The sequence below is a fragment of the Dreissena polymorpha genome, chromosome 7, assembly GCF_020536995.1.
Source record: "Dreissena polymorpha isolate Duluth1 chromosome 7, UMN_Dpol_1.0, whole genome shotgun sequence".
NCBI classification, from domain to species: domain Eukaryota; kingdom Metazoa; phylum Mollusca; class Bivalvia; order Myida; family Dreissenidae; genus Dreissena; species Dreissena polymorpha.
In genome coordinates, this window is record NC_068361.1 from 36819906 (window position 1) to 36833042 (window position 13137).

The 13137-nt window shown below is 35.3% G+C and overlaps 2 protein-coding genes across 2 annotated transcripts in view; one reads left to right on the top strand and one right to left on the bottom strand.

Moving 5' to 3' along the window:
* Window positions 1-4221: 4221 nt before the first annotated feature.
* On the bottom strand, window positions 4222-4638 carry LOC127839630 (uncharacterized). The gene has a single exon (XM_052368016.1). The coding sequence runs from the start codon at window positions 4636-4638 to the stop codon at window positions 4222-4224; it is 417 nt and encodes a 138-aa protein (XP_052223976.1).
* Window positions 4639-8484: 3846 nt separating this feature from the next.
* Window positions 8485-13137, top strand: part of LOC127839632 (60 kDa neurofilament protein-like) — a 35655-nt gene continuing 31002 nt past the window's right edge. Inside the window, exon 1 of the mRNA XM_052368017.1 lies at window positions 8485-8727. The gene's annotated coding sequence lies outside the window, so the exon portion shown is untranslated. The remainder of the gene's footprint in view (window positions 8728-13137) is intronic.

Consider the following 13137-nt stretch of genomic DNA (forward strand, 5'->3'; position numbering starts at 1 on the left):
GCGTTTAAATTTTGGCTATTGCTATACGAAACACTACATTTTATATGGGTTAACTTTTTTTTTCATAATGTTTTAAGAAATGTTCATTGTGTTTGAGTGTTTATGGAGCTTTAAAACGTGGCAACAATAATAATCGGAGTGAGACGAATAAAGACGCTTTCTGTAGAGACGAAGCTGTTATCAAACTCAAATGTGGCTGACATAGCTCAAAACATACGCGGATGCAGATGGGTAACAAATTCATAAAACAGAATGAACTCACTTATTTGCCACAAAAATAGCCGTACGGACGCACAATTTTCGATACAAGTATTATTGAGGATTTATTCAAACAAAACTGGTGTTACAGTAAATATGGTTGAAAGACATTTCCAACTAGATATCGTGGAATGTTTCGGAAAAAATCGTAATAATGTTTTTGTCTATTTGAGAGTTTTGTTTATATATAGTTGCAGGTATCTGAAATAACGGTTTCCTTTTCCTACTGAGCTGACCACTTAATGTATAATTCTATATAATACCCACCACTATGTGGCGTGGTAAACACAAGGACTAAGCATTTATCTATCGAAAGCAGACCTTAAATATGACGCATTAAATCATACTATTGCATGCTGGTATATAAGCAATATTCACTGGAGCTGCATTCTGTTAATGGAATTTTTTTATTATTACCATGATATATGACAACATAGCAACCTTCCATGGAATTTTTATCCCAAAACTATTGATTTGGCCTCGAATGGCTTTTGAGCAGTCAGACAGATATGTATATTCAATTGTGTTGCCAAGGAACAATCTTGTTGCGTTTAATATTGACATAATTATGTTCTCCGCAAATTTTGCTAGAAAGCAAGTTCGATGTTCTAGTTTTATAGATTAGTAAGGAGGGGGCTCCTGTAGTAGGTTATATCCTAATACTCCTATTAAAAGCGACAGTTATAAATTATGGACTCACATAAGAATGTAATGCAGACGTAGATATCGATGCCTTGGGAGAAATGTCAGGCTTATTGATACTTCGTTTAATTAACATAGGTGGCAGAAATGCTGTTTATTTATTATCTTAACGACCTTTTACGGTTATATTTGGATAAACTGTTTAACCCTTAAAGCGCTGGAGCTGAATTTTAAAGGCCTTTGCAAACAGTTTGGATCAAGATGAGACGCCACGTTCTGGATCAGGATCCAAACTGTTTGCTATTCTGATAGTATTCTTTGAAAAAAATCGAAGAAAATGCTAATTTTAGAAATTCTGCAGACGACATTTTAGCAGACGACAAATTTCCCAGCATGCAAAGGGTTAACATGCAATATTATCTTTGAAAATGGCTGAAAGTATTGCAAATAATGAAATGTCCATATAGGCTAAGTATACACATGTTACATTGAATTAAATGCTATTTTTATAAAATTATGACATCGTGGTGTAATTTTAAGAACAGTGCAAGCATCAATATTTATCGTTCCAGTTAACCCATGGACGTCTAGAAAAAATGCCTGGCGTCTAGAAAAAAGCCATGGCAAACAGCGTAGACCCAAATGATACGCCGCATGATGCGGTGTCGCATCAGGGTCTGCGCTATTTGCTTTAAGAAATTTCTGTAATAAATATTCTAAAAATATAAATAAAATTTAATAAATATACTAGATAACCCTAACTTTTGGAAATAAATTGATCCAATTTAGAAGGATGAGAGAGTCCACTTGGCGTAAATGGGATAATAATACCAGAGGTTGCAATTAGCGTACAATTGTGTCATATGTATCATACAAATAGAGAGCTATATAGTGTAACGATGGTAATAAAGTCGAATGCACTCAGGCTTTCAAAGAAATGGATGTTAGTCGACCTATAGGGATCTTACCAGACAGACTACCGGCAAGATGACCGTGAGATTCGCGAAATAGAATGAATTACGTGAACATAATCTTGATAATTCATTGATCTGCAAAACTCAATAATTATTTTTTAAGTCAAATTGAAGGTAATACAATATAACATGATTGTTCATGATTAAATCAGATGAGAGCGAAAGCGAACAACAAAAATTATATGAAAACATAAATTAGCCCACAAAGTACAAATAATAAAGTATAAAAATAATTGTTTAGTGTAAATTCAAACAAAGCCTCATGGTATAAACACCATGGGAAAGATAAAGGGACACGCACATTATATGTTAATCAATGTGTCAGTCCAACATTTCTTTATATCAAACGAGAGCTTCACGCTTGACCTTCGGTGAGCATCATCGCGCAATGAAAAGCTGCATCCCTTTAATTTTGAATGTGACCAATGCAGTACTAGAATTTATTCATTCGGGTCTACTGGCGGGAATGATTTAGTACATTTCATTGGCTATTAATAGAGGTCAAAACCTGAGTTAAACATATACGCCGAAAAAAGTACTCCAATGCAAGATATATACAACCGATCTAAGTAAAAGGGTCAGTTTGTTATTTACTGGTATTTTCCACACATTCAGCGAATTGCATAAAATAAATGGCTTGGTTGATTGGGGCGTTTTAAACCGGTTTGCGTCGGTAGATTACAGAGTGCATTGGTTCGTGCTGTTTAATGGATACAGATCTTTGGCTACTTGACCGCAGACGATTATGCCCGATGTTGTATTTGCCGATTTAAATTCCTAAATGATCGTTAGGTGCATTGTACTCTGCGCTGAATGTGTACTGTCTGACACACCCCGCAAAACACAAGGTATCGATGCCTAAGAACTGGACAATTTTTTATCATCATCAACATAAACAGAAACAGCACAATCACAATAATTATCATTCTTCTGTTCATTATTCATCAGCACCAGAAGCAGCAGCAGCAACAACGTAAGCATCACCCCGCAAAACATCAGTATCTTCATCAGCAGCAATAACTATCATGTTCACCTTAAACATTCATCATCAACAACAACAACAATATAAGCACTATAACCATCATCCTCGACATCAGCAGCAGGAACCCAAGCTGCGGCGATTTTAAAGGCTGTCTCATCATCATCTCCAATCATCACCGACGTCAGTGTAACTACTCAGACGTTAGTATTGTTAAGTTATATGTAGATTAGGTAAATTCACCGGTAAAAGATTCACTGTAAGATGCATTAAAACATTTTAATCTTCACAAAGAGAAAAATAGTTGTTACTTTAATCCCCAGGTCACATGATATGGAAGCTTACAATGAAACAGCAAATGGTGGTGTTTTTAAAACGAAATCGACCAGAAACGAAAATGCAATTAAAATCAGTAAATCATTATATACTTATCGTGACGTCACTACGTTTTTGTCATATGTATATTAAGCCGCTGCTTAACTATTCGCAAATATTTGCTTCTTAACTGGACCAGAAATAATCCCGGCCTTTGTTTCCAAATCTTGGTAACTTACTTTCGGCTCGTATGGGAATCGAACCCACGGCCACCGGGATAGCAATCGTTAATGCTATGTTAAAATAGTCATTCAATGTGCCCAAAAGCTCGGCGGTGAATTTAACAGGTTAATTGGACCATGTATTATGTTATATTTTATAAACTGATGACTCAACAACTCATTTTTTCGCTTTCAATTAGGTTGTATTGGCTCGTTGATTAGTTAAGTACCCTAGGCAATTTAACAAAAGAATGTAAGACCTTCCAAGTTGACCACACTATTTTCATTCTTTATTTTTGTCAATAGGGGAGTATTGGACTGTTGAACTTTGATGTATCAGATATAATGTTGTTTCACCATCGAAACAAGTATAGTTTTCTTGTTTGAATTCGTTTTGTTATTATTATGGTGATGCAATCGGGACACGATCATTATCATGACCAAACTCCAAGTCCATTCTCGAGGCTGCGTGGTATTTATATTTTTTAAAGTTTTAAATTTGTGTGCACGTATCCAAATGAAAATATATCTAATATGTTTAAACACACTTTAACTTGTTAAAAACAAAGAACTGAATCAAATGTACCTTTTAAATGCTAGTCGTACTCGCTACCCAAATTAAAATTGTCTCTAAGTGATTTATAAACACCCCGTGAAACATGAACACTGTGGACTGTTCAACAATTGCATTACCGTAGGACAGTCATTAAGAGCCTTTTCCCATTGCAATCATAGTGAAATTTAAGGAAGGTGAATAACATTTGTTGCATATTTATTGGCCATCAAAGTCCGCGACAACGGAAGACCGTCGGGGTGAGGACCGGTGTTTTTGTCAAGTGTATTCGGATTGTATCACGTATCGCCATCGCCAAGTGTATTCGGATTGCATCACGTATCGCCATCGCCAAGTGTATTCGGATTGCATCACGTATCGCCATCTCCAAGTGTATTCGAATTGCATCACGTATCGCCATCGCCAAGTGTATTCGGATTGTATCACGTATCGCCATCTCCAAGTGTATTCGGATTGCATCACGTATCGCCATCTCCAAGTGTATTCGGATTGCATCACGTATCGCCATCTCCAAGTGTATTCGGATTGCATCACGTATCGCCATCGCCAAGTGTATTCGGATTGTATCACGTATCGCCATCTCCAAGTGTATTCGGATTGCATCACGTATCGCCATCGCAAAGTGTATTCGGATTGCATCACGTATCGCCATCGCAAAGTGTATTCGGATTGCATCACGTATCGCCATCGCAAAGTGTATTCGGATCGTATCACGTATCGCCATCGCCAAGTGTATTCGTAGCGTATTACGTATCGTCATCGCCCCAGAATTCAGACTCGTTAGTTTGGAGTGCGCGAACATCGAAGCTTGAGTTATCATAGGGTTTGTCTTAAATGGCGCACGCTTGATCGCCTGGTGCGTCTCGATAAAAAGTATTATGCGAAATGTGAGTCATGGTTAACGGAGGAAGGGAATCTATGGGATCATATTTTAAAATGTTTTTTTAATGGTAAACAAGCGAATTTTATGATTGTATATGTCTCATCCCAAATGTGCAAATGCGGTTTAAAAGAAGTAGGCATTAGGATCGCATAAAAATGTGATTACACATGGCAAGTTGCACATTTCGCTGACAAAATTCACAGACCATGTGAATAATTGTGAGGCGATTATAATGGAGATATCCATTTTCAAATATGTCAAAGAAATTTAAATTGTGCAAAACATAGTACTTCATACATTATGTGCGAAACCGTCCTTCAAAGTTTTACAGCGGACCCGCTACTTAGCTATCGGTATCAGCGTGGTATAAAAAAAGTATTGTTTCCGTTATGCAATTGCACACAAAGAGAAAATAAAATAGGTTTAAATTATTACGTTAAGTGTTCGAAACATCGTATGTCGGTAACATAAACACATAGAAATGTCGACCCAGCACCCAGGTGGTGCCTGGCTCAATGGCGCATAAGATGGCTCGCCCCAGGAGATACGAGGTGCAGACATTTCAGTTACACTTCAACACCGTTATTTCGAACACCGATAATCCGAAGTCACCGTTATTTCGAAGTATTTTTCCGGTCCCGAATTTGGTTCTTCTTTGTTTAATGTAAAATTTCATTGTTATTCCGAACTTCGTTAAACCGAACAAATCGTTAATTCGAAGTGATTCTGTCGGTCCCGACAATATAATTCGCACCTAATCATCAATCTTTAATCCGAAGTCAAAGCTGCAAAACGATAAGCAAAATTTCACACCTTTGTCGTCTGGGCGTGGCGCGTCAAAAGCTGATAATTACTCCTTTGTCGTCTGCGCGTAGACGTTAATTTTATAATGTCGTCAAAAGCCGATAATTACTATTTATGTCGTTTTGCATTCTTTTGTAACAAATAAACGTGTCACGTTAGGTCCGAGTAAATGTCCAATGAAATTCATCTTATATAAACTCTACCTTCTACGAGCAAACACGGGCGGAAGTGAGTGCTTCAATGTCCTTGACACATTGGAGAAATATGTTACACGCGTCCAGTTTTGTGCTGCTAAGTTCAGTGTTCAGAGAGACATCGCGTCTTATTTTCAAAAAATGTTAATACATTTCCGAAAATGTATTCATCTGTATTTACATGTATGACAATTTGTGCTATTCGTTATATTTAATATGGTCTGATAATTTGTGCTATTCGTTATATTTTATATGTTCTGATAATAAGTGCATATTCATTATATTTAATATGTTCTGTACCTAGAGAAAACCTAAAAAGAAGAACAAGAATCGTTTTATTCCTTCGTTTGTTACAAGAAGAAATCTATTGCCATCTGACTAGTTTACGTTTTTAAGTAAACAAATTATTAATAGTAGCGTGTAACCGAACCATGCGAATTCCACGTTTTATTATTACAGAATCAAATAAGTCGTCTGTCAAATGTTTATTTCGAATTATCGTTAATTCGAAGTTTTTTTAATGGTCCCGACGACTTCGAAATAACGGTGTTGAAGTGTATATGCAAACTCGCGCGGTCATGTTATAATCGTCAGTAATTACTGCATTCTCCGCTTTAATGGTGTTCTGGTGTTACAACATTGTTAGAGTTTTTTCAGTATTGGCATTTCCTTTCCCATTGCAATTATAAATTAATCCGGATTAGGAATTATAGGATATTCTTTGTCTCTTTTTTTAGATTATGGACAAAGTCGCAATAAAGGTTTTAGACAATAGAGTCAAATTTGAGGGAAAACAAAACTTGTTTAAACAAATTTAGTAGAAACATGTTCTGACGGATTTGTGGCATACAAATAAATCTTTCTTTAATTTTAACACAGTAGCCTTCACACAGTCTTCATACAAATGTTATATCTAAACATTTCGTTTCTCGCATTTGCATAAAATACAAACCATTAAAACATTCGAAGATAAATTGACTGTATATGTATCATTTTATCACTTGAATTAAGTCATTGCCCGCGGGCACATGTTCATTTACATTTCAAACATTTCAAAATACATTTAAAGGGATCTTTTCACGCTTTGGTAAATTGACAAAATTGAAAAAAGTTGTTTCAGATTCGTAAGTTTTCGTTTTAGTTATGATATTTGTGAGGAAACAGTAATACTGAACATTAACCATGCTCTAATATAGCCATTATATGCATCTTTTGACGATTTTAAAACCTAAAAATTATAAAGCGTTGCAACGCGAAACGATTGAATAATTTGGAGAGTTCTGTTTTTGTCGTTAAATTTTGTGAAACTACGAAGATTGCTTATATAAGGTATAAAATACGTCAAAATTGTGTACTCGGCGGAATAGCTCAGTAGGCTAGAGCGTTTTTACTTCAGGACTCTGGCAGGACTCCAGGGGTCACTGGTTCGAAACCTGCTCCGGGCAATGTTCTTTTCCTTTTTTTAATTTGTTTCTTGATTTTTTACTGGAGCTTTTACGATCCAATGTTTGCATTTATCAATATAAAGCATTTAATGAATAAGTTAACAAAATGCCAAAATCTGTGAAAAGGCCCCTTTAACGCAAAATATCTACCACCAAACTCTAATCAAACCATCTAAACGCATCCCCTTAACAGTATTATGACAGACTATTAAAACATTTCTATAGTTCGTTAGCTTTTAAGATAAACAACGTTGATAGTGTTTACAAACTATGTTGTCATTATCGAGCGGTAGGCATTGCATACTTTATCGCATTCTAGTTTAAAAGATCATCATCATCATCATCATCATCATCATCATCATCATCATCATCATCATCATCATCATCATTATCATCATCATTATCATCATCATCAGCATCATCATCATCATCATCATCATCATCATCATCATCATCATCATCCTCTTTTTCATCAACATCATTATGATTTTCATTATCGTCGTCATCGTCATAATCATCGTCATCATCAGCAGCAGCGGCATCATAATATTCGTCGTCGTCGTCTTCGTCATCAATTTCATCGCAATAATAATAACCATACTACTGAAGTAGCACAAATATGAGTACAAGAACTTCAAGAGGTGTTTACTATAGCAGCTGCAACGTGTTTGCCCACCTGAGGAGAAATCCGAATTCTCTGCATTTAAGCCGATATTTGTTCACGCGTATTTACTGAGTAAACAAATGCCATGTTTGAACGGCTTTCTTTATTAAAAGTTATTAAAGTAAATAAGTTTAATTGGACGCCAGATCCGTTTAAGCATGCGGTAGATATTTTATCGAAGACAGATGAGGATTTTTTGTTATTAGAAATTATATTTTCAATGTCCTAAAGAAGTGGACGTGTTGATGTTTTTTTTTACAATCCTCATATGATACCATTAGGATTTTATATGTACAATTAACCTGTATACATTCCCTTTCATTTTCGAAAAGATAACTTCATACCTTTATAATTAAAAATCGTTTAAACTTCAATATTCACTTTAATGCATGGGGTCTTGCACGAAGCTACCAAAACACATAAATCAGTACACTAACTCATTTTTAGCCTCTGCACAAACATGTTAAACCGGTTTTGGTATTAAGCAAGCGATCCTATATTAACCGATCGAGCTCCCAGCCAATCGCATTGCTATTTCGATACGGTAAACTGCACAGGGAGCGTTTTACCTTTAACGGTAAAAACACGAGTTCACTTTTGCAGCAGACGATCTTCTGGTCGGGAGTTCTTGCCTCGTGCGGTGCTAAAAGTCCTCCGCGTTTGTGACAACTGCAGTACCTGCAGCTAGACTGACGGCGTTTCATTTACTTTGTCGGAATTAAATACTTCATTTTGGAAATACTATCCGAAATCGGATATCCTTATTTTTATAAGGTAAATTTTTATCTCATTTTATTACAACGAAATATAGACACTGAATTATATTGTGATAAACATCTTTTTTGGATTTCACGTGCTTACGTTGCAGAGCTTATTTCTAAGTGTAACGTATCTAAAAATACGGACGTTATAATTATTTTATTTCGTTAGTATGTATTGAAAATGAATTTGTTAATTTAGTAGCATACATTTACATGTCAAATGGGCATTAGCCTTTTTGACTTCATAGCTTGGTAGATTGATTTTATTTTCGTCGGAAATGCCTTTATTTGAGACAAGCGTGAATCGATATGTCGTGCGGATACATTCATTTATACAATCTTACGTACATAATTAATTTAGTGGTATAATCAGTATGACGGACATAAGCATTGTGTGACTAAGCAACAAATTAAGAGCAACGAAATAAGAAGTAAAAAAATTTAATAGGGAAGAGTTCTACATGTTTTTCATAAAATACTTTATAATTTTCTTAACGTTTTTGTTACATCTCTTATCGCCTTACCCAATTTAAATTCAATTTACTGAAAAACTTGTTTGCATACAAATACATCAAGGGCTTAAACAAACCTTGCGTTTTTGTATCGGCACTCATTAATTTGGCCCACCCTGTAATCTTTCGATCCGATAGAAAAAATGATAGATAGCAAGTAACCAAGCGTCGTTGTAGAAACGTAGGAACTTATTTTGGGCACCAAGCCACCAATATACGAAGGACGTATTTTTCAAACATTAAATGCTTAGATCAGCAATTTTTCCATCAGAATCTGGGTTGGCATGTTAAATTAATGACTTCACAAACACCAATTAAGTGATTATCCTTGACAGTTCACCATATAAATGACATCCAACACATACCTTCTTAAAATCGATATCATAAAAAGCGGCGAAAAGCATAAAGCAATATTTTATATTCCATAGGTCCGGTATGTCATTTACAGGTCATTTATGTATTAAATCGTGTATTGAGATTGGGCGATAGGGCGTAATGGGTTAGTCACATAAAACGTCAATATTTCATTTCAGATTTTTATATTGACCAAATGTTATAATTAAATATACACGTTTTAGATGTGATTGAATCTTAGAAAGTGGTAAATCAATTTTAAAATGTGCATGCGACAATTTATTTTTCTCTGTCGAATACCGGTATCAGTAAGAAATTTCATACGTTTGGTAAATTACACGTAATAAATGACAAAATCAACATAAGCACGTATTTGATGTGCTCTAGTGTAAAGGTATTGAAAGCGGAATTAACACGCTGTCATAAAAACTTTAATAACAGACCATCAATTGTATAGAACTCGTTATGAAAGTCAAATAAACCTTAGAGTAAGTACTCTTCGATTGATATGTATTAACAATCGAACCATTGTGTCCGCGTTAAATATCTATCGAGCCTATAAGAAAGTTATGCACTGTCAAAGGTTTGAAATTTAACCACACGGAAAATAGGCAGTTCGCGTTTATCAATGAGTGACATTATAGGTAAGAAAAAACAGCCGATTAGTGTTTTTTTCAAGGTTTTGACCGCATGAATTTGAAGGTTTTACGTCAAAGGGAGACAATTGTATCCGAATTGTTCAGGGGTGATATTTATTGAGGAGTATTTATTTAAACCGGTACACTGTACATTGATTTGTGAGTGGAGGTCGGACATTGTCGAAGTAAAGTAACTTATTTAAGGTGAGATATTTTAATCCCAAAAGTGATGTATGAGGTCTCGATTGATGATGAAGTTTGCACATTGTTATATATAAATGATTGTATTGTTTGCATTTACTGCATTACAGTATAACGAAGAATGTTTTAAATCATTGGGGGAAATACCTACATCATATAAACATAACTATATATCATACATGTAGATCTGAGAATTTATTTCTAAATTACACCATGTCGACATTATAGCACGAGACGTTGCCTACATTTGTGAATAACTATATTAGTAATCGATATGAAAACACAAGGTTATAATCCTATGAACTCCGGCGTTTCTAAATAGGGCCAATGGTATATCAATAATAAGAAATATAGAAATGTTCTCGACTATTCATTTGGATTACGTGGTGATTATGTTCAGTTGCTTTATTTTGCATTGATTGTTTTAACAACGGTTTCATAACCTCAAAAATACATTTAAAAGGACATAATTTTTTTCTATTGCATGCAATATTAGCTTAAACACAGTTAAAATATGGCTAATGTTATGTACATCATTACGCATGAGTCAGTTCGGGCAATAATTACCTTGTTTATGGTTCTTGCTTATAATGAATGTATAATGAATATTTCGATGAATTCAAATATGACTTGAAAGCTAACAGTTAATGCTTAATTTGTCACGGTGTTGTGTATGCAAGAAACTGGTACTTGATTAATTCAAAATCAGCCAAAGTTAAATGGTTGCATAGATAAGCCTTGTTAAGAACGTGCTTTTGACTATGTGAAACCCGAGCCTTTTTATCCACGTGAATTGTTAACTTAATGCCGCCTTCCTTTAAGGCCAAGGCCACCAATAATACGGCCTGGTTTATCAATAGTAAAATATAAATGGGTCGTGCTCGGCGAAAAGGGGGTTAAATGCATGCACGTTAAGTTTCGTCCCACAGTCCGCAAATGCTAATCAGGGACGTCATTTTCCGCCTTAACTGGATGTTTGCTAAGAAGAGACATTCTTATAACGAAAAATATCATAAAAGCAGAAAGTGTTGTCCTTGATTAGCCTGTGCGGATTGCACATGCTAATCTGGGACGACACTTTACACACATTCATTAAACCCCCTTTTTCACAGAGCACGGCTCAAATATTGTTGATTGGATTGTAAGCTTACACATTCGTTGTAAAGAGAACCTCGGCGTAACAATGTGCTATTTTAAAGTGTATAGGGAATTCAAAACAGCTAACTGAACCTATTGACACAGCTGTATTTGGGTGGTTTGTTCATGTTTACATAGGAATGAAACAGTTTAAACCACAGATTACGTTCAATTAAAATAATAACGCCTGAACGAAATGTTTTTTTATGTAATTAATATTTTCGAATATTTGTATGGTAATGTTATGTCACTTTCTCTATTAAAAAAACGTACAATTATTCATGCATTGTATTAAGTAAAAAATCAATGTTTAAGATGTTTAATACAAATTCCTTTAATGAAATAGTTTTTTTCTTTCATTTATTATTCTTAACGATGTGTTGATAGAAATAAGTAATTATTCAGTGCTCTTCTAAATATAACACATCCATAATATCACATTATGCACGTTGTCATTTATCCATAACAAAAACGAGATAAAAATGACTTGTCTCTATGCAAAAGAGTGGTTTTAATCATATTATACACTCAACGTACTGTCACGGTAACGTCGGCTCGCCCTGAACGTCTCTCTTTTAAACGATCAAACCAAGTATAGTTACATGTGTTAGTTGTAATGCTCATGAACCTTAGCAATTGCAAAGTTACACCAGGGCGAAAGACACATTATATCGTCGACAGATTTCAGTGTGTTATACCCACTTTAAACATACAGATATGATACAACTATAGAAATTGTATGAGAAGAGTATATTTACAGTCATTTGAGTCGCGTTCTGAGAAAACTGGGCATAATGCATATGCGTAAAGTGTCGTTCAGATTAGCATGTGCAGTCCGCACAGGCTAATCAGGGACGACACTTTCTGCCTAAATTGGATTTTCGTGTAGAAGAGACTTCCTCTAAACGAAACATAACATATAAGCAGAAAGCGTCGTTCTGATAAGCCTGTGCGGATTGCACAGGCTAATTTGGGATGACACTTTACGCAATACATTTAGTCCCTTTTTCTCAGAACGCGTCTCATTTGACTAATCCTTGTTTTAGGCAAAAGACACCGACTCAAGTAGCTTTACACTTTTCGTTATATTTCCTGACATTAAATTAAAGACATGACTCTACAAACGTGTTCATGACTAATATAATGCTCCAGGAAGCAAATACATAGCGTATAGCTTTTCCACTCAAATTGAGTTTTTAATTTCAATTTAACCCGTCCAAACTTCAAAAAACAAGCTTTCTGTGTCACTCTGCAGTGCATTTGCATGTTTTTCTGTTCGTAAAGAAATTCACTTCCAGACATTCCGGGATCTGTTTGTCCAGACGATAAATTACATCGCTAGAAAATCCATATGAAATAAACAGTCTATACTTACAACGGTTGCTGGAGACCCTAATTACCGGCCAGAGCCGGTGCAGACAATAAAATTATACCCCAGCAAATTATCCTGGGGATGCTGAATAGGCCAAACCCGCAATTTCGACCTTTTTGGAGCTGTTCACTTTCCAAAATCACGCGAGCTGCATGCAATGTGCATACAAACAAATACATACGCCTAACATGTTATGTTGCAGATGACAC